The following is a 26,363-nucleotide window of genomic DNA, read 5'->3' as shown; positions in this document are numbered from 1 at the left end:
GCAAAAACTGTTCTGGTGACACATCTGGAGGAAAAAAACTCTAAGTTTAAGCTAAAATGGTCTTGTAGAAAGTTTTAGCTCTTTGCACATGATCATTAACAGGACTTTAAGGGCCAATGTTCAGCCAATGACTCTGCCTAGTAAGTGTTTTTAAACAAGAAGGACCCTCTCTTCCAAAGATTTCATGAAAAACATTTAAGACTATACTATAGGCTTTAGTGGTTATTACAAAAAAGATGAGCACTATTTTACCATTGAAGCAGATCGACTGCTTGTAACAAGGTTTGATCCACCATAGTTTGAATTGAGGCTTCCAATTGATGCATTATGGGATGGTCCCAATAAACTGTGTATATCACTGTGACCAGCAGGCAAACTAGTAGACGGTCCCACAGCATGGTTCCGCAGCACATGGATAGCATCATCCAGTCTGTCTAAACGATCCTCCATTCGAGATTGCTGTAGGAATTGAAAAAAGACATGGGGTTACTGCTGGTATCTGTTAAATTCATTAAACTGCTATGTTTCCTACTTTGGGTTATATGGAAGACAGCAAGTCAAATGTACTATATCAAGTAGCTTCAAAAGCAACTACCTGCACTACTACCAAGAATCAAAGAAAAGATATTTGTCAACTAAGCAAAATTAACAGAGCTTCAGAAACAAATCACTGCTTCATATAATCTATTTACCAACATACCATGAGGCTATTTCTTTTGGCTTCCTACAAAAGATGAAGGCTAGTCTGCTGTATCTGATAATTACAGGTGATTAAAAAGATAACCTGGACTTTAATACTGATCTTTGAAATGAGGGCAAACTTGGGGAAGGGTCCTCAAGTCCATCAAGTTTAAGTTGTAATTTTGTTTTAAGCGAATAAGCATACCTATCTTAAATGATTAACACATCCAAATATGTTCTTTCACAAAACTGAGGAAATGATATTGTCTGTGGATACACACATGCCCCATACACAAACATATTAGAATTTTAAAAATCAAAAGCACATGCCAGTAGAGCTCTTTTAAAAAGAATCATTCTCAATAACATAAAAGAACAAAAATCTATTCTTACATACTCTACAAAAACGAAAATGGTCACTGATTTTAAAAGACTTTGGAGTCTGTACAGACTTGAAGATTTTAAATGGATAATAGGAAGTATAAGTAATTGAAACACAAAAAAGGCACCATCTAAAAGAAATAGTACCTCACAGACATCCTTTAAGAAGGACATTGCATCTTGCAAATGCTCGTGAAGTTGCTGCTCAACTCGATTTTTCTGGCAAAGTCAAGACAGAACAGGAGGCAAAGCACAGGTTAAGATTAACTCCAAAAGAGATGAGGAAATAGCTGATGTGCATGTCAGCATAACATGTTAGTAAAGTTAACGCGGAGACCTGCAAGATCTACTTGTATTAAGGTATGAGAAGGCTGGGATTTAACAGCGAAGTTACAAGGTTAGCATCTAAATAGCACACATTGCTTATATTTGTTTGCAAAATATGAGAGAAGAAGACTTTCCTTTCAACTATTCTGTTAGTCACAGAAAAAGAACTTTTCTATTTGTAACCTGGAATTACTGAATGATATATGACTTAGCATTCCATCAAGTCATCCTTATTATTTTTTTATAATACTTTGTAATTCTGTGGTAAGCAATGAAAAGCCACAGTAGTTTACATTCTATTGCAAATTATTCGCCCTCAATACCCAGACAGGCTCTTTTATTCTGCTGCCTTATTCATTTTGTTAAATAACATTTTTGCTTATACAATTAACACGATACATTTTTTAAAAAAGAAAACATGAGAAGTAACACTTTTCATGACAAATATAATTGATATTATATTTTAAACCTTTAATGGACATGTAATAAATTATATACAGAATAGACACATAAGAAAGAGTAAAATATACCATTTTCCACTGCTGGACTAATTTTCTTGCTTTTACTTGATCTCTGGGCCTTTTTGTTTGTTTCCTCTTTTATGTAAACATAACAATATAGAAGAATTAAAACTCTAGATTTATCAAAGAAGCAAAAATCCCATAACTCTATTTTAACACCAGCTGTCCAGAAGCCTGATGTCCCAAAGAACAGATGGCAAAAGGCACACCCAATGTGTCTTATATTGTTAAACTAAATCAGGCCATTTGTTAGCAAAGAATTTGTGTGTAATGCTATCCTACTGTTTTTTTTTACTCAAGATTTACTGAAAAAATGTACTCTGCACTGTCAGATAAAAGTGACCTGTTTATTTCTAAGAGGTTCTTACCAGGGAGTGGAGTGAGTTTTCATAACTTGGGGATGAAGGAGCTTGCCCTCCAGGTCTGGGCCACTGACTGGTACCTGTTAAAACAAAACATGAAAAGCACATATACATAACCTTGGTTAAATCGATGATCTTGATAATGTTCTGAAAGAAAGGGTAAAGGTGCTCTGTAGTTGTACATAAACTTATGTAAGCATTTTTGCTCAGCCTTCAGCATAGTATTGCCTACTTATAAGCCCAACACATTAGAAAAAAATCTTTTTCATTATTCATACAACAGTATTAGGAGTTTAAAAAAAAGACAAGACTATACTTTAAAAATAACTATTTTTTAAAAATTTGTATTAGTTGGGATGCCTGGGTGGCTCAGTGGTTGAGCCTCTGAGCCTCTTCCCTCAGCTGAGGGAGTGATCCCAGTCCCAGAATTGAGTCCCACATCCAGCTCTCTGTGGGGGCTTGCTTCTCCCTCTGCCTGTGTCTCTGCCTCTCTCTGTGTATCTCTCACGAATAAATAAATAAAATCTTAAAAAAAAAAACCTGTATTAGTTTTATTAACTACTTCTGTTATATTTTGTAACAAAAAAAAGCAGAAACAGATCCATAAATACAGAGAACAAATTGGTGGTTGGCAGAGGGGAGGGGCGCAGGAGGAAGGGAAAAGTGAGCGAAGAAGTGGGAGTTATAAACTTGCAGTTATGGAATGAATAAGTCATGGGATGAAAGGTACAGCATAGGGAATATAGTCAGTGGTACTGTAATAGCGTTATATGGTGACAGATGGTAGCCACACTTGCGGTGAGCATATGATAACATATAGAGCTGTCAAACCAGTATGCTGTATACCTGAAATTAATGTAACACTGTCAACTATGCTTCAAAAAACCAAAACCAAAACAACAAAAACTTTTATGGTTTGCATGTTCTTCAGACTTTGTCCAAAAGCACACATTATCTTGAGAAGATGTGCTTAAAATATACATAACTTAAAATTCTGTTCCTCTCCCCATGGCTTTACATAGTGTTCATGACAATGTTAATAATGACTGTTAATATTCACCGGATTCTCTAGATCATAATTTACTTAACCATCACTATTCCTTCACTATTGGATGTTTTGGCTGCTTTCAGTAGGCTATTATGAATCGTATCTAAATATTTCCATATTGTGAGTGGTAAACATTGTTATTTTCTTTTTGGGAACATGTCTTGAGGATAAATAGCATTTATTTGCAGGCATGGAGCCCAACATGGGGCTTGAACTCAAGATTAAGACCTGAGTTGAAATCAAAGTCAGATGCTTAACTGACTGAGCAACCCAGGTGCCCCAAGGATAAATAGCATTTCTGAATTAAAAGGTATAAACATATTTATGATCCTTAATTCACAAAGCCAAATTACTGTCTAAAGTGTCCTGCTACTTGTGCCATTAAGTTATACACAAATGCACCAATTTCAAATGACTGCAAATGCATTTATCTATTAAACATTTTCCCAGCATAATTTATACCAACACACATTATTTAATTTGGAAAGTATCAGTTTGAGAACTGTTAAAGGTTGTTTGCCCTTCAACTTGCAACATAATAATAGAAAGAAAAAAGAAGTTCAGAGTAGAAAAAATAAAAAGGAAAAAAACTAAAAAAAAAAAAAAAAAGGAAGGATTAACTCGATGTGTTGGAGAGAATGTAATGTAGTGTTTAAATGGTCTTGTCAAGGTAGCTTTAAAAAAAAAAAAGACAACATACTTGATCAAAAATCTTATTTCATGACTGTGCATTTAGAAATAAATTACTTACAGAAAATAATGAAAACCATCCAAAAAAATACATGTTATTGCTCTTAATAAAAGCTTCAGGGACAGGCAGCCCAGGTGGCTTGGCGGTTTGGCGCCGCCTTCGGCCCAGGGTATGATCCTGGAGACCCAAGATCGAGTCCCATGTCGGGCTCCCTGCATGCAGCCTGCTTCTCCCTCTGCCTGTGTCTGTGCCCCCGCCCTCTTCTGTGTCTCATGAATAAATGAATAAAATCTTAAAAAAAAAGGTTCAGGGACAACCTGAGTTTTATTAGAAATCCAAAACTGGAGAACTTAAAGGTTTATTTAATTTGTCTCATTTACTGCTAACTGAAGTTTTAGCATTCACCAAATAATGTTGTAGATTATTTGCTACATTCAGAAAACATTGATAAACTTATCACAAACTTATATTAAGTCATAACTATTATAGTTCACTTTCACTGAATAAACGGGTAATTCTATTCCCGTCAAACATATATATTTTGCAGGTTAAAAAGTTGGAAAGATTCTTAACCTGATTATCTCTCTCAATTATATGCATGTGATTGCATATAATTTGTGATCATATAAAAAATTTTTGTGATTATATAGAAAATATTTGAATACTAAAACTGTAAGAAAAATGTTAATGTACTTCATCAGATAATTTTTTTTTACTCGTAAGCAAATTACATATCTTGAGGACTATTACAAAGTTTCCTGCTAGACACACAAAGGTAATCCTAATTCAACTACATAAATCATGGACAATCTAAAATTGTGCAAGGAAACAGAGGCTTGTGAACTAACTTATTTAACAAGCAGTATTTAGCAACCAGAGAAATCCAGTAACTGACTACATGAAGAATTCATATAAACAGCATTTCTATTTAGCCTGTACCTCACCACTGATTTTAGTGCACTGGTACTTTCCAAGCACAGATGTTGAATTATGAATTTTCTGTGGATAAGAGGTTAATTACAATTCATTTTGAAAAAGATCCCAAATTACTTTGAATGTAGCTTCTTTTAAATGTTTACAATATTTTATTTTTAGACATTTTGTTTCATCTTTTCTATTTCCCTTTGGTGATCAGCCTGTAATAGGACTCTAATCATAAAATTATTTAATCTGTATAGGATATTAATACAAATTTTCTGTTTAAACACCATAGGATTGTTAGTGTGCATCTGGTTGGCAACAGAGGCAATTTCTGTGGTTCTTCAACTAGTTTAGTGTTGAGGAATGAAATGTGCAGAGTTACTTAGATAAGAAATCACTCACAATCGTTATTTTTTTTACACTGATGCGAAGAAATCATATTAAAGTGTATATGCAAAATGGAATTCATTAAACTGGAGAAATACAAATACACTCAAACCTGTTTTGTTTTTATTATGGGACTGGCCTGCCTTAGTGTGACATACTTGGTTAAAACAGAATACTAATGTGCTTAAATCACTGATAACTGTTCGAACTTCATAGCAATGAATGCCAAGTTATATAGTTCATGGACAGAGCTCCTTGAACCCCAGTTAGTCCTTTCAAAAAATTCATGTTATTAGTCACAAAAGGGATGACTGGATAGTTTAGAAGAAGTCAATCCCAGAGCTGATGTTGGCATCTCTATCTCTAGCTTGTCATCATCAACTGTAGCATTATTACACACATATGGAAGAGAATAGGGGATTTCCTGCCTTCTTTCTCTGTCACTTGATATCTGGAGTAGACTCACTACTGGATATCTGGATATCTACTCACTTGGGGCTTATCCTTCCTTCTATTATATAAGCACAACCTTGCAACTGTTTTTGTAGCTAACAATTTCTGTAACTGCCTGGGCCTTTTAGGGATCACCCCAAAAAGGATTGTAATAAACTTACCTGCTCTTAAAATTTAATGACCATTTCCCAATAATAAGCTAGCTAGGTGATTAGGAGAATTGAATTATTTGGCTAGAAAATATGGACAGGCTTTCTTTCATCACTAAATTCAAAATTAACCTAGTGTTTCTGATCTGGTCTCACTCTGAATGGAATTTAGAGTTAACTGGTTAATAAATTTAAAGACTAGATACCAACACTTTGAATGGCTGAAAGAAATTCTTAGAATCATTTATCATGCATTTTCTTATTTTGTTAGTTGCCTCCCTTTGTAATCTCACTTTATTTTTTTTAAAGATTTATTTATTTATTTATTTATTTATTTATTTATTTATTTATTTATTTATTTATTTATTTATGATAGAGAGAGAGAGAGAGAGAGACAGAGACACAGGAGGAGGGAGAAGCAGGCTCCATGCCGGGAGCCTGACATGGGACTCGATCCCAGGACTCCAGGATCGCGCTCTGGGCCAAAGGCAGGTGCCAAACTGTTGAGCCACCCAGGGATCCCATAATCTCACTTTAAACTCAAACTTGCATGAGATCTTGGAAAAAAGTTGGATAATCCTTAATGTAGCACTGAGCTTTCCATAATTTGGAAAAATAATTTTTCCATAATCCTTAATGTAGCACTGAGCGCTCTGCTTTCCATAATTTGGCTCTTGCCAACCTTTCCATCTTAGTGTTTCACATGTCCATTCGTGGAGAGTTCATAATCATTCAATCCCATGACTCCAGATGAAGAAGTCATGTACTTTCTTGCATCTGGATCTGTTACACTCTTCCTTTGGACCCAGGAAAGCTCTTTCTCCTTTTTAAGTCCTGTTCTCTTCATGAAGTTTATTCCAACCACTCTAGCTTAAGAGTGAATTCTGACGGTTGTATTTTTATGTGTTTATCTTTTATTTTCTCAGCTAAATTGAAAATCTCCTGAAGTCAGATAAATGCCTAACACCAAACACACTGACAGATGATAAAAATAACTATCTCATTGATTAAACTAGCCAAAACTAAGGAATCTTTTCTTCCCTCTCTTCTCTTCCTCCCTCTTTATTTCTATTGTACATGTTCTCAAGATTGCTACTGGGTATTGCAGTTATTAAACCTTTGTTTATTTATATTCCAAGAGTTAGAAAGGCAAAACATGGTTTTGCTTGTCTGCTTCCCAAGTTCCTTTAGTAAACACACCCTCTTAAATACTTGTGTCCTTTCCCAAATGGACATAGTCATCTCTCTTCCACCTTGCTGCTAGAGCGCTGATTTTGTTCAGAAGGGGGTGGGGTATCTATCTTTTCCTGGTATGAACCAGAAAAGAGTAACTCTATTCTTAGCTCTTGGGTAAATCCTGATGTCTAAGATAAACATGGTGGGTTCCATTTTTGTTATGAGCAGGTATGTTAGGGTCCCAGTGCTGGCCAATGACTCATGAGGGCCAATCTGCTGAAAAGGCTTCTGAAAAAGATTCTTACAATACAAGGCAAAGATGGCCCTTTTTCTTCCAATGAACATGGTTATGTCCACATATGGTATCTTGAATAGCTGAACTTGCCACCACCAGGGTGAGGAAGAACTGCAAAGTAGTAGAGCAGGAGCTCTGACATACTGGTACCCAGGAATTTGCCCTGCTATGGGCTTCTTGTACAAGATAAGCAAGCCCCTTATTATTTAAGCTAGTCAAGACAAGAGATTTTCTTCCTTTTAGCCTAATTCATCCCGACTGATACAGGATAACTATCTCAGAAGTGCCTCATAAGCACACTCTAGGTAGAAATAGATGTTCTTGGCCTGAAAAGTTCCTAAGGAAAATAAGTGGAATTTAAACAGGAATGATGGTTGCCTTAGAAGCTGCCTATGTGGCTCTTCACTTGTGTCTGACTGATACTCAGGCATAGAGAAGAGGACAAACGTAGAAAGCACACAGTGGGTAGATTTTTTTTACTCTAGATAACAGGCTACTACCATAAAAGGTACCAAACAATTTCCACGTATTATAATGGAAACTCTGGTTTGCTCCATCTTTTTCATGTGAATAATTTATCACATTATGCTTTCCTTTTTCCTTCTCCCTTTACCTTTCTGCCAATTTAGGGTGTGTGCATATGTCTGTGTGGGGACAGGAAGGAAAATACTAGATACAGGAGAGAAGTGCAACTGCATAAAATCAGTCTTTGATGTGCTGTTTCAGTAGGAATAAAGAAAGAAAGAATTTTTCTTTGAATATGACTGCCGAATTGAATAAGAAGCCTATTAATACCTTCATTAAACACTTCAATAGACCATAGATTTTCATTAATCAGCTGAATCAAAGAGAAAAAAGGGTATCACTCATTAAACATCAAATAAAGATGGAGGAGGAATGTGAGATTTTACTTTGGACCATTATTTTTTGAAAAATGTCTAAGTCTTCCTATTCTCCATTTTAGTGATGTCCCCTCATAAATTCTAAACTCCTCTGCTGCCTGACTTCCCATTCAGTATTAATAAAAACCAAAGGGCAGCCCGGGTGGCTCGGTGGTTTGGTGCTGCCTTCGGCCCAAGGTGTGGTTCTGGAGACCCGGGATTGAGTCCCGCTTTGGGCCTTTTGCATGGAGCCTGCTTCTCCCTCTGACTGTGCCTGTGCCTCTCTCACTCTGTGTGTCTCTCATGAATAAATAAATAAAATCTTTAAAAAAACAAAAAACAAAACAAAAACCAAAGGACACTTTTACAGCTCACTGGGCAGAGGTGAGAAGGTGGGAACACATAGTAAGAACCAATATACTCATCTCTGAGAAAGAGGTAAACAGGCTGTGGCAAAAATGCCACTGATAATTTCAGTAAAACTGTGCCAGAGGGGTGAGTAGGGTTAAAGTTACATCATTCTTCCTGTAATTTCAGCTCTCTGTTAAATAACAACTTTAAGTCAATGGGTCTTTCATAGTCCTGTCTATGCGGGGAACAGCTGTTCAACTTTTACTAGACAGCTGAAGCCACGGTGTCTGAGAAAGTGGCAGAACCCACTAAGAGCTGAAAGCAGCTGCCAGCAGTTCATCATCTCCACACTGGAATGCTTCTTAGCAGTCACAAAGCTAATACACAAAGCACAGGTGATAGCCAGGGCCTTGATATATCAGAAACCCTCAATAAAGCAAAAAGGTTTAACAACAACAACCACCATAACAAAGCCACATGGACTTAATGACATGATCAGAAAAAGAATCATTTCTGAGGTCAAATTCTGGAGGAACAGGACAATTTTTACCCAATTGCCTAATGTCTTTCCCTTAGAACTAATACATTTCTTCTTTAGCATATTTTTTCCTCTGGACACTGCTAAAAAAATATGCTTTAAAATTATAGCTTAATGAATATTAAGCATTTTCCTATAGTTTTATTTATTCCTAATATTAAAAAATTTCTATTTTGAATAATAACAATTGTATTTCAACAAATTTATACTGTAGGATAGTATCAAATGTGGAAAGAAACAGGAAAAAGTAAAACAAATCTGAACCACTTATCTAATTAAAAAATTTCTATTTTGAATAATAACAATTGTATTTCAACAAATTTATACCATAGGATAGTATCAAATGTGGAAAGAAACAGGAAAAAGTAAAACAAATCTGAACCACTTATCTAACTCTACTAACAATATTTATCCACATTCGTAAAGACTTCTTTTTCTTAGCAAAAAACCCTACATTATTCCTAATGTATGTGTGTGTATATGCATACATACATACACACATATATATGAAATAACAACTTAGTGGACCTAAAAATAAAGACAAACTAGCAGGAAGTTATTCATCTCTGAGTCTTACACGTGGTACATAGCAGAGAACAAGGAAGAAAGAAGTTAGATATACTTCTAAATAGGTTATTTTGATTATTTTCTATGCTACCTTACCAAAAATCTTGATATATCTACTCTATTTTGCTTTCATCACAACTGTCTAGCCTTATTTTTATCCTAATAACTGCTCCTAAAATTTATACTAAATTAAGAATTGGAAAAGAATAATTCAAAACTAGCAAATATTTAAATATTCTCCAAAATGAGTAAGAGGAAGGCTCTGTTTACAAGTTTTCTCAAAACTCAGATAATTTTTTCAAGATTTTATTGGACAATAAACAAAGTTCAAAATTTTCAAAGCAGCCCCACCCATGTTTTTAAGTCAACAGATAAAACAGAAGCCTACCTGTGAGAGGTGAGGGTGATCCAACTGGTGTTGATGGATTTGATGGAAAACTACTGCTGGTATGGTCAGGAGAATAAATCTAACCAGAAAACAAAATATACATGTATCAATATGTGACAACAAAAAATATAAATCCATCTGTATGGAGTTATTTTTATAATCTAAGTTGCCACTCATAAAACTCAGAGCGAAAAACCGGTTTCATCAATTTAGGACTATTACATTAGGCTATGTATAGTTTTATTTATTTTTTTAAAGATTTTATCTATTTATTCATGAGAGACACAGAGGGGGCGAGAGAGGTAGAAACACAGGCAGAGGGAGAAGCAGGCTCCACGCAGGGAGCCCGATGTGGGACTCCATCCTGGGTCTTCAGGATCATGCCCTAAGCCAAAGTCAGGCGCTAAACCGCTGAACCACCCAGGAATCCCAAGGCTATGTATAGTTTTCAAACTAGTATTAAAAAGTATTTAGGAGTACCTGGGTGATTCAGTTGGTTAAGTGTCTGCCTTTGGCTCTGATCATGATCCTGGGATCCTGGGATCAAGCCCCACATTGGGCTCCCTGCACAGTGGGGAGTCTGCTTATCCCTCTGTCCCTGTTTGTTTTTTCTCTCAAAATAAATCAATAAAATCTTAAAAAAAAAAAAAAAGGTATCATATATTCCAGGGGTGCTTACCTGGCTCAGTGAGTATAGCATGTGACTCTCATGAGTTTGAGCCTCACGTTGGACACAGAGACTACTTAAAAAAAAAATCATATGTATTCTAATAATGAGAGGGAAAATAGATATTTGTTTCTTTATCACTGTAGCTGAAAATTACTTACATTTCTGTTAGAAAAAGAGAATGACTGTAGAATTCACACGTCTAATAAACAATCTTTCTTAAATATATCATCCAAATAAGTGATATCCATTAAAAAAATAATTATCTCCAGAAACTATTATCTTTTGATAAGTCTTACCGTTTAAAAGCCAAAGAAAATAATTTTTTTTTTGAAAATAATTTTTTGAAGTAGTTATCCCCTCTCATTTAAAAAGCTCTCAGTCTGATCAATTACATTTTTGCCAAATGATGTTATCATATAAAACTGAACTTGTGGTGATGTCTGGGTGGCTCAGTGGTTGGGTGTCTGCCTTTGGCTCAGGGCGTGACCCCGAGGTTCTGGAATCGAGTCCCACATTGGGCTCCTGGCATGGAGCCTGTTTCTCCTCTCTCTGTGTATGTCTCTGCCTCTCTGTCTCTCATGAATAAGTAAATAAAATATGTAAACAAAAACAAAAACAAAAAAAGAAAAACTGAACCTGTGTCCAAAGGGTTTATTTTGTCACCCTTGAGGAAAGTGGAAGAAACCCTAAAAGTCTCTCAGATAATATTCCCAAAATGATTTGTTGATTTTACCTCCTAAGAGGTCCATTTCTTTCATTCATTCATTCATTCATTCATTCATTCATTCATTGAGAGAAAACACAGGGGAGGTGGCAGGAACTGAGGAGGAGGGGCAGAGGGAGTGAAGGATCTTAGGTAGGCTCCATGTTCAGCACAGAGCCACACATGGGCTCAACATGGACTTGATGTCACTACCCTGTGATCATGAGCTGAGCTGAAATCAAGAGTTAGATGCTTAACCCACTGAGCCACCCAGGCACCACTAAGAGAACCATTTAAAAAAAGTATAAGATCTAGATGCATAAATTTTGGTATTTTGGCTGAAAATTTTGTTGAAATTTTTTGTATTTATTTCATATTGCTAAAACATTGTGACAGACAATAGTGACAAGTTTACCCAATTAACCATTAAATATTTTAAAGGTCTCTTTAAGTACTAAGAGTTCCTAGGAAGTTTTCTCTAGGACAATTCTATTTTTATAATGAGCATAATAAACCATCCTCACATCTCAGTACTTAACTTAGGGCAGAACAATTCAACTTATGTGGATGAACTGTGGTCAAACATTTTAAAAAGGAAAACTACTTGTGGGTGAAAGGAGTCATCCGATAAAAATACCCTTGCTCTGAATAAGCTTAGAGCTCTAACGAATTTAAAGAGACCCAAATTATGGCCAAGAAGGGGGTCTCAGCATTGGTTTTAAAGACAACATAATATGCTGAAAAAGCCAGATATTGGGACAGGCTTATTTAAAACAGAATTCCACAAATCATAATCATTAAACACAACAGCTTCTATTTTTTTAAAAAGAAGCAAGCACTGATTGAATTGCAACCAGCCAGAAAGCCTATTTTCCTTTGACTATGAAGGGATATACTATACCTACCTCAAAGAAAATAACACCAATTTGTATAATGTTACTAAATTCTAATTGTAAATGCCTTTAATCACCAACTCTCTCCAAACAGCCAGATCTAGAAATTGTATATTCAAGTTAAAAAGCCATTTTGGAAAAGCAAAACTATGGAGACTTCAAAAGATATTACGGAAGGACTTAGTAACAGGGAGGGTAGTATGTTGTATTAAGATCAATACTGTTGGTCTTAAAGTTGTTACCTTTTAAAAAATCAGGATGCACATATGAAAATTAGCTAAAGGTCACAGTTTGGTTCTTAGTGGGCTGCATACAGAAAATGATTTAAACCATAAACATATCCCTTTACTTTCATAAATCACTATTTCTCACATTCAAGATTCAAATAATCATAATTTTTAGGAACTGATATTAACTTTTATGCAATATGTCTTAACTATAATATTGGTAAGGCAGGGAGGAGTTGATAACATTGAGGGTGAGAAAAGTTTCAGGTTCATGCAAAACTTCTGATTACCATCAAGTAGACTCAACTCACTGAAAAGATTAATAGCATGATAGCAGTGGAGAAACAGCATTGCATCTCCAACACACCGTCCTGGTTTCGTTGTGTTTCTTCATAGTGTTTATAATGATCCTTCACTGCTTAAACTTGTTTACTTGTTTTATTACTCTCTTACCTTTTCCCCCAATAAAATGTATGCTCCAGAAGAGCTAGGATTTTGTTTCATTCAGACAGAATCTGAATTATACAGTATTTGCAGGAGCTTCAGATTCTACAACAGTGCTGGTAAATATATACTTGTTGAAGGAATGAATATTATCCTTGTGAGAAGTTACTATTTGAGTATTTCTTTTAAATCACTGGATCTAATTAATTATGTAGGCTCTGTCGCTCTTTCATGCTGCCAGTTTCTTTTTTTAAAAATTTATTAGAGCATTTGATGTTTTTTTAAAAAATGATTTTATTTATTTATTCATGGGAGAGAGACAGACAGACAGACAGACAGAGGGAGAAGCAGGCTCCATGTAGGAGCCTGACGTGGGACTAGATCCCGGGTCTCCAGGATCATGCCCTGGGCTGAAGGCGGCACTAAACTGCTGAACCACCCAGGCTGCCCATCATGCTGCCAATTTCTTAATGTAGGTTTCCCTCAGAGCTCTAGTCTCAGTTTTCTTTTCTATTTACCTGTGTTTTATCCCTCAGTAATGGAACTTTTGAAAGTATCAACTATGACATCTCTATGAATGACTACTAAGTTGACAGTTCTTTTTTTTTTTTTTTAAGTTGACATTTCTATCCTCATACTGGTTGCTGGACCTCTCTGTCTGGACATACTCTTTCATTTCAAGCTCAATGTGTCAAGCCAAACTTTGCATTACTGCTCCAAGCTTCCTACTCCTCCCTTCATCACTCTTCTGTTTCCTCTACTTCAGTACCAGCATTCTCATGGCCACCAAATCCACTCTCTCCCCGCTACCAGCCCCCTCCACCCTTCCCACCACAGACTCCAATACCTGCAATTCTCTTGTTTCTGAGATAGGAACATATCCTTCTCACCGCTGTGACACTACTTTAGACCTTTATTAGAACTATGGATGGATTACTTAAGTCTTTACATTTCTAGTTACTCCCTGCTCCTTCACGCCATACATAATTGCCTGAGTTATTGTCCCTAACCAGTTTTAAACAGTCAAATCTGACATATTGTTTCCTGCTGCCTACTAAACAGAATGACATTTGACGTCTTTCATAATCTGTCACTGAAATATCTTTTTACCTTATAACCTACTTATAACCTTATGTATCCTATAATCCAAACAAAACATATATATTTTTTTCATTTTCTGAATATGGCTTCTCCTTTCAAAACGTCTATTTCTTAATTTCTCCCTGATGGAATTCTACACCAGATGACAGTCCAGATCAAATGTCACCTCCCCACTTATACTCATCTTCACCTCCTTTATACTTAGAATAACTATACTTTTCCTGAGTCTTTTACTTTACAGTATGCTGTACGTTTTCATTTTTCGTATACTTGTCATATCATCTCTCCTTGACTGTAAGCTCTCTGAAAGCAGAAACCATGTAATGTTTTACACGGAATCCATCATTGCCTATCACTGCCTTATATAAGTAGGTGCTGAATATTTAAAAAAAAAATTGGAAGTAAAATGCACTTGAAATTTGCTATACTTTTTGATAAAAATCAAGACTCAGTAAATGGTATTTTTCTTAATATTTATGTAATGGAGTTCAGTAACAGAAATACCAAAGGGGGCTAAAAGATCCTGTTATAAAGCTGAATTCACTTATAAATCAGTTTTATGGTATAAGTTTTGAGAATAATGATATGGTGATGTTCCATTATTTCTGAGAATTAGTGTAGATGTATTAAGCAGTCCATATTGTTCGGCAGGCATGGGTTTTTGAAGGTATAAGTAGACTACCAAGACAATCAATTGTGGGCTTTAAAAAATCATTATAAAAACACATATCAAATATAAAATGTATCAAGTATAAAAATATATAATTTTCATTTTTTTTCTTTTTTTTTTTCTTTCTTTTTTTTTATTTAAATTTTTTATTTATTTATGATAGTCACACACAGAGAGAGAGAGAGAGGCAGAGACATAGGCAGAGGGAGAAGCAGGCTCCATGCACCGGGAGCCTGATGTGGGACTCGATCCCAGGTCTCCAGGATCACGCCCTGGGCCAAAGGCAGGCACTAAACCGCTGCGCCACCCAGGGTTCCCTCATTTTTTTTTTCAAAAGCAGCTTCTCCAATTGTATAATAAAAGGCATTTTCTCCACTCACCCATCACACTGTCTAGTTCTCCTTTTCCCTAAATTAAAGTGATGACAAACAAATTGTTATTAATACCTTTCCCTGAACTGACAGCCTGGCAAAGTACAGGACTTTTTCTTGTACCTTCTACTTTCATAGAGTGGATATGTGGAGAGGAGGAGCAACGCTACATTAAAAAAACAAAACAAAACAGGATAATACAGCCTTTTAGATCACAGATTATTTCATTAAAGTTCACCTCTGTATGTTTATTCTATCACCAAACCACATACAAATTATACTTGTTCTATAGAAATTGTTACCTTAAGAAATTCTAAAATTAGACTTTGACAAAGAACATTCTAAATCAGGATTTTATTACTTTTTATACTTTCTGACCTTAAAGAACTCCTACACTGATGTTTGAAAAAAAAAAAAAGAAAAAAGTCAGTCACTTTAAAAATGGTGATGGGAGTGATTTAGAATGTAAAGCATAAACACAAAGTAAGAACTCATTCTGCATGCAGTCCATGGTCCTCATACTGTTAAATGACCAATGATGAATAACTCCCAATACCTTCTGCCAGGCTTAAACGGTAATATGCCTCATTTTACTGCAACAAATGAGGCTCCTCCTCCTATCAGTCATGGTCCATTCCAATCAGCAGGGTGCCAATAAGCCAGAAGCTAATGAAAAGGGCCTCAGACAAAAAAGAAACAATGGAGGGCTCCCAAGCCCAACCTTGGAACTGTGAGCCCAATTTTTTAAACACTACAGTGCACATTTCAGTTAATCTTTATTATGCTAATGTTATTGAGTCTAAGGAACAAAGAAACTTATTTCATGAATTACTTTTAAACGTCAACTTCCCTGAATTTTCTTTTCTTTTGTCAGAGACTACTGACCATTTAACTATCCAGATTAACACACACACACACACACACACACACGCGTGCGCATGCACACACACACACTCTCTCACTCTCCCTCTTTTTCTCTTTGCTCGGAGGTAGAAATCAAAACATAAATTATCACAAAGAAGTCTGATATAATCAACAAAGTTAAACAGTCCTCTTGTTTGATCTCCTCTAAATTAAAGACCAAGTGTTTTGATATGGTATTAGGCACTGAAATAAACCAGATGTTTCTTCCTCTACATAACTCTCCATGGGCACAATCTTAAAGGGTTATTGTCTGGCAAATGTTCAGGGAAACACATTAGAAATGGCACGAATACCCAGATTTTCCTTTCCTTCTATCTACCCTAGTTTATTATCTAAACTAATGCATAATCCACAGGGCTTTGGGAACTTTGTGTAAATACTTTCATGTACAATTCTCTTTCTAGCTATCCTGAGATTAAGACCACAATTATCCCGGCTTAAACCTAAAATAAAGGAACCTTTGCAAATGCATTATCTGGCCTTACATGTTTAATCACAGTATTCTGTGTGCTCTTTAATACCTAAACTAAAGAACAAAGGTTGTACCCTGTGATGTTTCACACATGAAAGACCTTCTAAGACATGTATCAGACGACTGGGGAGCTAGAAATAACTACGAATGACAACAGCATAGTGTTTTTTCCATCTAAAAGTAGATGCTTTATTAAAAATGTCATATTCTAAAGAACTTAAAATTTCAAAGTATTTATGGTCACCATTTCCAAAGATCCATAATACCTAACATAAAATTCTGATATGCATGTTAGATTCTCAAATGTAATCCTCAGAAAATTCCTTCTCCTCATCTCTTCTAATCCTTCCTACTCCCCATGTAATGTTTTTGTTTTTCAGTACGTTCTGTGAGCACTAAAGTAAATGTAAGTCTGTAATGGAAGTTAGAGAAAGAATGTACTTTGGGGAGGTGTCTGGCGGGGAGGGGGCAGCAGATGGGTTGAAGGAAGGGATTTCAAGTGTGCAGACTATGGCATGCAGTGATGGAGCAGATGGAATGCATCACCATCAGCTATGACAGAAATGATTTATGGAATGACCTGGCTGCTCCTGCCTAGTAACAACATAGGATGACAGAGCTGAGTTTCTATGACAACCAAAGCCCACCCACTAACTAGATTAAACATTCTTGCCTGGCTTCCACTCATAGAGAATTTGGATGTTTTTTTCCCCCCTAATGCCAACTGGTTTGGCTAGTATGCTGGTCATAATATGGGAAAAAAGTCAGCTAGAAGAAGGGGAACTGAAAGGGAGCTTGAAGGACAACCACTGAGAGAACATTACGTATTCTTCCCTGCCTACCTGCCAAGGTTTCTTTACAGAAGTTTTCCTTGCATAAAATAAACAAAAGACCTGTGAGGAAAAAAAAAGCCCCCAAAATGTAGGTTGTATTTTTTAAAGTTGACTAGAATTCAAAGTTCAATGTTATCTGTCCTCCTACATGTGAAATACCTGCTACCAGATTCTTTCAGAATCCACAGAAAATATGGCAAGCCAATCAAATTCTTGGGAGGCCCTGAGATTTAATATTGTAGAAAAACTTTATTTCTAAGCAGATAGTTTTCATCAGGTGGGAATAAATCCAGAAAAAGCAGGACCATTTCCTTTAATCCTTATCAACACCTTGTGAAACTGCAGTCACTGTAGCATTTCTCTTTCTGGAGTAACAGTAGTGAAAAAGACAGTTGGATCCAGGTTCTTACCTAATATATATGGGCTTTATCCTTCCTAGCTTGGTGATCCCTAGGACAAACTACTTAATCTTTCTGAGCTGAAGTTATTTAACCTTTTAAACTTTAGTTCCTCATCTGTAATGTGAGGATAATAATACCAACCTCACAGGGTTTTCTTGAGGATTAAATGAAACAAAGCATGTAAATGCTTAGTATAATGCCTAGTACCCAGTAAACATTCAAATTATAGCTGATATTTTTGTGAGCTTTGTTCTTATCTTCACTATTTTTGTCATATGATGCAAGACTGAATTTGACAACCATTTACTGAGCTCCATTTTTTGTGAGGTGCTCCACTATGTGGTCGTTGAGTTTGCCTTGGCTTCATTACTCAAGAAACTTGTACTGGGATGCAGAGAAAGGTTTATTTACAGAAACTATATACAAAGAGGTTTATCTCCTTCTTAAATGTTCAATGGCTGCTTCCTCTACTCACATATTAAGTGGTCTGCCTTCCCCAGGCATAACAGTAAATGTGTCTGATAGAGTTAACTGCACTTTATAGAAAATGTAAGACAACTCTGTGAGAATTCTGAGAGGCATACCATTCAAGGAGAAACAAAAAAAAGAAAAGAAAGAAAAAGCCTAAGGAGAAATTCAGAAAGTACAAGGCAGAAATGCCTCTCTTAAATAATTAGATTTGGAGTCTTTGTGAATTACTGGTAAATGCTCTCCCAAAAGAATTCCAAAAGAAGGGATTTCAGTTTTATTTAATTTAATTTATTTTTTTTAAGGTTTTATTTATTCATGAGAGACAGAGAGAGAGAGAGAGAGAGAGAGGGAGGCAGAGACACAGGCAGAGGGAGAAGCAGGCTCCATGCAGGGAGCCCTATGTGGGACTTGATCCCCGGGCCTCAGGATCACGCCCTGGGCCAAAGGCAGGCACTAAACCACTGGGCCACCGGGGCTGCCCAGAGATTTCAGTTTTAATGTTTTAAGGATCAGCTATTAAAACAATCATTGCTTTGTCATTAATGTCCTGATGTGATATAAATTAGCTGCTCAAGAAAATACTATGGGATTCCTTCAAATCAGTTTTACTCATGTTAGCATGTGTTCTTCAATGAATCTGGCTTTTTTGGGGAAGACTCTCCTTTCCTATTTCTTGAATCAGTTGCAGATGATTATTTTTCCTTTTAAAAAATATGCAAAATACTTTCTTCCTTGGAAAAATTTCCTATGAACACACTTTCTTCTGTGGACCAAAAGAATAACTGAGTTGTCTTTCTTGGTTCCATCCGACTTACATGGGCAATTCACTAAGTGTTTATTTAAAACCAATACATAAATTTAACAATCTCAGTAATTTTTGCTTTCGATCTAAAAATTCGCAAATTTCTCTTCTATCTACATCTGTTTCATTAAATCAAAGACGTATTTAAATTGAATTTAGAAGGACAGGGTCTTGTGGGAGTGGGGTGAGAAGGTGTTCTCCTGATTTATTTTTAAGGGCAGCAAGAATCAATACAAACCGAGAAGAGTTCTAAATGAGATATGAAGTTGATTGTGTTGTAACTACACCCTTTAACTATGGCATGTACTGTCAACAAAATATAGCCACTGCACTCAGTACCATAAAATTCATTTAGCAGAATAGGTAAAATCAATACTCACAGATGCCAAAGCCTTTCCAAGTGCATCACCTGTCTGTGAGCTTCCAGCAGCAGTCCCTCTGGTTCCTGGATATTTCAGGTAGAAAACAAATGAAGAATTTTAGCAGGTAGGCATGCCTTTTTTTTTTTTTTTTTGCATTCTGCCATGATTTCAAGAGTGCTCTCTACCATTATTTCACACACTGTCACGATAAATCAGCACATATTGTGTATGTGTTACACTTAAGTTAAAGATGAGTTCCTTACCAGTTTCTACATTAATGAAAATTAAAAAGTTTTTCTTCCTTTCTTTCTCATTTTAAAACTTAAAACTAAAAAGCATATTGAAAGATGTGGGGTCATTTTTCATTTAAATCCCCAAAGTAGGTTTTAGGGAGTTTTGCCAACCCAAAACAGCTCACCTAAAATGCTATCTGATCCATTGATGGGAGGAGTGTGTGAGGCAGCAACATAAGGCGAACTGCTGGTACTGCCACGATGGAAGCTAGACATTGGTGGGAGACTCGTGTTTATATCTGTTGGTGAAACTGAGTGTGGAGGATAGCTCTAGAGAAAGAGGGAAAGAAACATGATCTATTAAATACATTTTCTGAATAATATGCACATATAACTGGACAACTATTATACAGGTCAAAGAGAACATTACAAGTTAGCAGCTGGAAGAGCACTGCTATTGTCATTTACTTTTGAAAAAGGCATACTAAATATAGTGAGCCTAGAAGTATTTCAAATGTTAGAAGTTTTGGCAGAATCAATTCTTACACTTGTAATCCAAAGAGAAACACAAACGAAGACAAAGTATTGCTGCACCCTAGTCACATGTTACAGCCTACCAAGCGGTCGTGTGAATGAAGGCTGCCGTAACTACTGGATTGAGACATGTGGGAAGCAGAGGTCCCCAGAATTCCACCAAAACCAGGCTGGCTCATCCCATTTGATGAACTCCAAAGGTCAGAAGAATTGTGGGTCCCATCTAAGACGAAAAGAGAAATACAAAATTTTTCTTAGCTAAAATTTTTTCTTTTATTTTGATGCTGTAAGAATTCAAAAAGACAACCTCCAGATACTTCTTCCCTCTCTTTCCCAATCCAGTCTTCTATCTTAGTTTTTTTCCCTCCAAACTGTGTAATTACTATTTAAAAGAAGGGAAGAAAGCTTTATAATTAGAGTGGGGAAAAAAGTAAACCAAACTGCAGTAGGCAGGTTGTCATAAAAATCCTCAAAAGATCTAAATTAATATCAAAGAGGATAATAAAAATCTCAAATTTGAGGATAGGTTGGATTTAATTTTGGTTGAATAGTATAACCACAAATATACCAAAAAATTCTTTATAATAAGCAATGTACATTATATCAAATATTATGAAACTGTGGAATAAAGAAGTTTCTCTGATAGAAAACATAAGTAATTGATAATGACTACCTTATAGTGTGAAATGTGTTAGTAATGACTTCACTCATGAGTGTAAAGTCCAAGAAGCGTTTATGTAGTGATTTACTGCTTCCATAGTATAGTATAGGCTTCCCATAGTCCAAAACCAAAGGAGACCAAATAAAAATGATTTGCTAGACATGAATTAAAGGAAATGCAATACTTTTTCTTTTTTAACAAGCCTTATTCTGTTCTTTGATATCCACTCTTTATATTGATCATTCTAGGAGTGATAAGAGTCTATACTTTAAACAAGAAACTAGTGTTAATATCTTTCATTCGTTTAAATTCTAAAATGAGAAAAAGTAGTTCTACTCATTTTTTTCAACTGAAGTCCTTTATAAGTTTGATCAATACTAGATGGACACACCAATGGTTTGCTGGATAGTCCAACTATACTGCAATCAGCAATAAACAGCATTAGAAATTTTAAACCAAATTTTAATTTACTTTGGTCAAAAATACCTACATAAATAACATTTGAATTCCTGTATAGGTATTCTTTTTCCTCACAATCTTAAAATATTAGCTAATATACAATAGATATAACTGCTGTAGGATTGACAACTATTTGGCAGTACTTACCTTGCATAAAGAAAGTGCTAGCAAACATACTGGTTGGTGGCTTGGGAGATGGATAACTAGGAGATTCACGGTTGAAATCATCTGAATTTGGGGATGGTGCATATACCTTTAAATTAAACAGGAAATTTAATTAAAATGTAAATGACTATCATATATATCACTTATGTAAAATGAGTGTTATATTTCATAAAGGGCCTAAAAAGGCCCAGTTAATATCTGTGTAAAGGTTAAAAAATTAAAAAAAAAATTAAAAAAAAAATCTGTGTAAAGGGCTGCCACAAATCCAAAGAAACTGACAAAAAATCCACATATATAATAATCTTACTGTCTACGTATTTGTTTTTAGCTGATTACTAGAGAAAAACACTACTCCAAAAATCCCCATATGCATCTTTGTGTGACAATTACACCAAGTGGCTGAATGATGTCATAAATGTTGTTTTGTTTACAAAACAAATTCATATAGGCTTATTTGGATTCAAAATGTGGTAGTGGAAACAATGTCTTTTGAATACAGCATGAAATAGAATTTGGGTGCATAAAATTCATTCTTTTCACTGTTACAAGACTTAACAAAATCAAAATGAGTTGGGTTAAAGAGTCACTATACTTTGTTATTATTAAAGGATAACCATAAGAGGCACAACGCAGGTTTCCAGAAACTTGCTTAACTTAGTAGGGTTAGCAAAATTAAAAGCAAATTCTGCTGAGGGATTTTAACTTTAAGTAAACTTTCAAGTCTGCCACAGCTTTAAGAAAAGTTATTTAGAGGTCCCTGGGTGGCTCAGTCAGTTGAGGGTCCTGGTTTTACTCAGGTGATGATCTCAGGATCATGGGATCGAGCCCAGCATCTGGCTCTGCACTCAGCACAGAGTCGGCTTGAGATTCTCTATCCTCCTCCTCCTCTCCCTCCCTCTGCTGATGTGCACATGCATTCTCTCTCTAAAATAAAATATATAAAATCTTAAAAAAAGAGAAAAATCTCATTTAATTTGTCAGAGCAGTATTAATTTCCTTTGGTAAACCTTTGTTTCAGATAAGCAAACTATGAACATTTTGAATTGGCAAATGGCCAACATAGCCATTTCTCCACAAAACTAAATGGGCAGCTAAATAACCTTAATAATCAAAATAGGATAAAACCATTCTCATCATGATCGCTAAAATCAAAAAAGGAAAACAAATTAACAATTAAGGTGATGCACACTCTATAAAAGAGTAAACCAAGAGGAAGAATGAAAAGGTATCCTATTGTGAACAGCATAGAAAATATATTTCTTTTGTTTAGTTAGATAAGAGTACATCCATTAAATGTCACTCCAAAATAAAAATCCTAAGTGTTTACTTAAGTAGAAGAAAATAGCTACTTTATTAAAATTATGAGAGCATGTATAAAAACAATCATACACATCTTTTAGGCACAAGCATAGAATATTTCTGGAATTACACGTAAGAAACTTAGTGGTTACACCTCTGGACTTAGAACTGGGAAGGAAGACATTTACTTTATGTCCTTTCACATATTCTGGTATTTTATCCTGAGCATGTATGTCTATGCACTAATAAAAAAGTTGAGGAAGCACACACTGAGATTAAAATGCAAGTCAAAATTTTATTTACATAAACTATCATTTATATTCATTTATTCTTCCTCTGAGGCATTAACTAACTATAAAGCCTCTTGACAAATTACCTAAGCTTCCAAGACTCAATTTCCTCATTGGTAAGATGGTGCTAACAGTACTTGCATCAGGGGGTTGATGGGAAAATCAGATGAGATAATACATATACAATGCTTTTAGCATAGTAAGCACGATTAGCTAATAATATCTCAATTATCTTTCTGTCATTCTTGTAGGAGCCATTATTCTACAAAATATTGCCCTTTTTCAGTTCTTAAGGGCTGTTTCTTAATTTTTGTCTGCATAATACTACTTAGAAATACAATTCATGCTAAATAGATTAAAAAGTTATTTTACATTTCTTGCCAACTAGTTGGTTTAATACTAGCACAGGTGTATCTTTTCAATGTTACTTAGGTTAGTTTCCTCTCATATCCCACAGGTAAAAACTACATACCTGTGCTTCCTGACAAGTTTGGGACAAGACCTAAGAACCACCTAGTAAGACCCTAGATAAAGGAATATGGCAGATAAAATGTGTTTTCTTCCCCATTACACATACTAAATATATTTTTCTAGTTTAGTGCTATACATAAGACAGTGTCAGAGTGAAATAACTGGGTATGTACAAAGGTGTTTGGAATGTATTATATAGGTTGATGGGCAGGAAGAGTTTTTAGGAAAGGAATTTTGCACTTTTTTTCTTTTAATCAAGTATCAGTATCTAAACTTAGCTACACCTACATGTCCTCTGTCCCTTTTATACATAGATTTTTCCAAACTAGGCTGAAACTACAAACAATGAAGAATAAAGTAAATCCAAAGACCAGTGAGAAAATACAAATGAGATAAAATTTAGAAGACAGCATTAGAACATACGCTTCTTGTCACAAATGCTTATTTACTATATACACCATCATGATCTCAAAGCATGAAATACAAAATTCTCTAACTCTATCCGGGTTATAGATTGAAATAATATCTAAGCCTCCAACTTGTGAAAAAAACTCATTGTGATGTGTCATCTCACAAAAAAATCTACATAATTTGTCAATTTAAATGTGTAATTTGTCAATTTTTATTTACCTTTATTCCTATTCAATTCACTGTATTCCATACATAATATACTACACTTTAAAAGATTCTAAATTTTTGCAATTATAAAAGCAAATAAAGGATAAACCTGAATGTACTGATTTATAATCACTGTTAAACGAAGAAGAATATGCTGATCAGATAATCACTGTCATGGAAAACAAGAAAACCAAGATAAACACAACAAAGGCAGAAGAGACTTGCCTATTCTTATGTAAAAATTTTAAGCTGTATGGAAAAAACAAGGCTCATTTTAGAGGTAAAATTGTTTTTAATGTTAGTTTTTATAAACAGACTTTGAAAAGAAATGAATGGACTTTTAAAAGATAGATCTTATAAATGAAAATGGTAAAAACTCTAAACTATTAAGAAAGCTTATCATTTATTTACTAACATAAGTTCAAAGTTTTTAATCATAATAAAAATGTTTGAAAAACCTGGTTCTTAAAGAGGCCCATCTAACAGCATTTCTAACACCGGCCAAATAACTTTACTTTTGGTATCTTAACCATAGCTTGCAAAAACATAGATGCAATGTTATGAAGCAGCAGTTGTGCCAGTCTCAATTTTTCAGATCAAAGAGTTCTTGCGGCAAAGCGCAACTGATGTGGTCTCAAAGACTTTATTAACTCCAGATGTAGGGGAATAGTCAGCCAATTCCACAAAAAGAGCAAGTCTCTTTTAGTTACAATCAGTACTGGCCACAAATTAAAACCAGACTGCTTATGTCATCTGATCACCTGCACATAGATGCCAGTTTTTTTTTCTCTAGTTAATGATCTAATCATACGTTTACATCTTCAGTATGATTTTGTATCACAACAAACAATCTTAAAATTAAGAGAAAGGAATATATATGCTTTAAAATAATTAAAATCTACCAGGAATCAAACTATTCAAAAGAGAAATAGAAGACCGCCTTGCTGGCTCAGTCGGTAGAGTTTGTGACTTTTGATCTCAGGTTTGTGAGTTCGACCCCCACGGTGGGTGTAGAGATTACTTAAAAAAAAAAAAAAAAAAAAAAAAAAAACCCTAAAAGAAGGTATAATTAAATAATTTAAGATGTATTAAAAATTAAAATGTGGTAGATATTTATAACTTTTCTTTAGAATTCTAACTTCCATTTCAGAATGAAAGGCTCACAACTGTTATCATGACACTGTCTTCTTTCCCAAGCACTTACACATTTTATCCTCCAGGAATGGTGATGAGAGAAATTGTGAGTGTCTGGTGAACAGAACTGTAACATTTATTCCAACTTGAATGAATATAACTGAAAATCTAAGATCCCTTCCTGTTAAGTCTGGTTGAAAAGAACAAATCCACATCAATATCTTTAATGTCCTCATGTCACCCACCCAAACTTACTTTTTAAGAGTGACAGAGCATTTCAGGGGTGAATATTCACAATTACTCTTTACAGTGATTACACAATTATCCTTGGGATGTTTTAGCTCATTCAACCAACTGGGAGTCAAGTTAACAAAAACATTCCTTTTTACTTGCTTGGATGATTCAGTTTTGTCATATGGATAACTCCTAATTCAGGGCAGATCATTCTCTGTTCAGCTCTAAAGGCTGGAGCTGTGCACTGTGTTCTTGATTTCAATGCATCCTTCCTGTGATTAATACTGGAAACATCCTTGTCAGGCAGGGAGCCATAAATGATTTTCTGATAGTTATTGAGAAAAGATGCGAAGTAGCAGCTTTTGCTAAAAAGATAGGTTTTTCTTTTTCATTTTTTTTTAAATTGTGTCACATCCAGTGATGGGTTAAAAGACGATGTCATTCCCCATGCCTTTAAAAATAGATCCATAGCCTGTGTGGTGGCTGATATTTTTAAACGTCCCAAATGATAGGAGATGAGTTAGGAATTCTTTAGTATGTGAGAATAGCTATAAATCTTAATTAAGATACCCTTCCACAGAAAATGAGAGGAATGCTTTAGATGAGCACTATCCAACAGAGGTCTCTGTGATGATAAATATGTTCTACATCTGTGCTATACAATATAGTAGCCACTAGTTACATGTGACTATTGAACACTTGAAGTATGAACAGTACAGCTGAGGAATTGAATTTTTAATTTTACTTTAATCAAATAGTCACATGCGACTAGTGGTTACTATACTGAACAACATAGGTCTAAAT

General features: G+C 35.2%; 1 protein-coding gene across 13 annotated transcripts in view; it reads right to left on the bottom strand.

The window, feature by feature from the left end:
* The window catches only part of TCF12 (transcription factor 12), a 371,870-nt gene that overhangs the window by 26,729 nt on the left and 318,778 nt on the right, over positions 1-26,363 (bottom strand). For 7 of the 13 annotated variants that reach the window (XM_077881227.1, XM_077881229.1, XM_077881231.1 and 4 more), the window contains 8 exons: positions 21,496-21,601; positions 20,312-20,451; positions 19,880-20,024; positions 19,480-19,544; positions 10,118-10,196; positions 2,279-2,352; positions 1,210-1,281; positions 253-459 (listed from right to left, as the gene is read on the bottom strand). In XM_077881227.1, coding sequence (XP_077737353.1) covers positions 253-459; positions 1,210-1,281; positions 2,279-2,352; positions 10,118-10,196; positions 19,480-19,544; positions 19,880-20,024; positions 20,312-20,451; positions 21,496-21,601 — 888 coding nt within the window. The remainder of the gene's footprint in view (positions 1-252; positions 460-1,209; positions 1,282-2,278; positions 2,353-10,117; positions 10,197-19,479; positions 19,545-19,879; positions 20,025-20,311; positions 20,452-21,495; positions 21,602-26,363) is intronic. The other 6 variants (XM_077881232.1, XM_077881234.1, XM_077881233.1 and 3 more) reach the window with 1 other exon arrangement.

This window comes from Canis aureus, chromosome 32, assembly GCF_053574225.1.
Source record: "Canis aureus isolate CA01 chromosome 32, VMU_Caureus_v.1.0, whole genome shotgun sequence".
NCBI lineage: Eukaryota > Metazoa > Chordata > Mammalia > Carnivora > Canidae > Canis > Canis aureus.
This window is presented reverse-complemented; position numbering and strand designations above follow the sequence as displayed.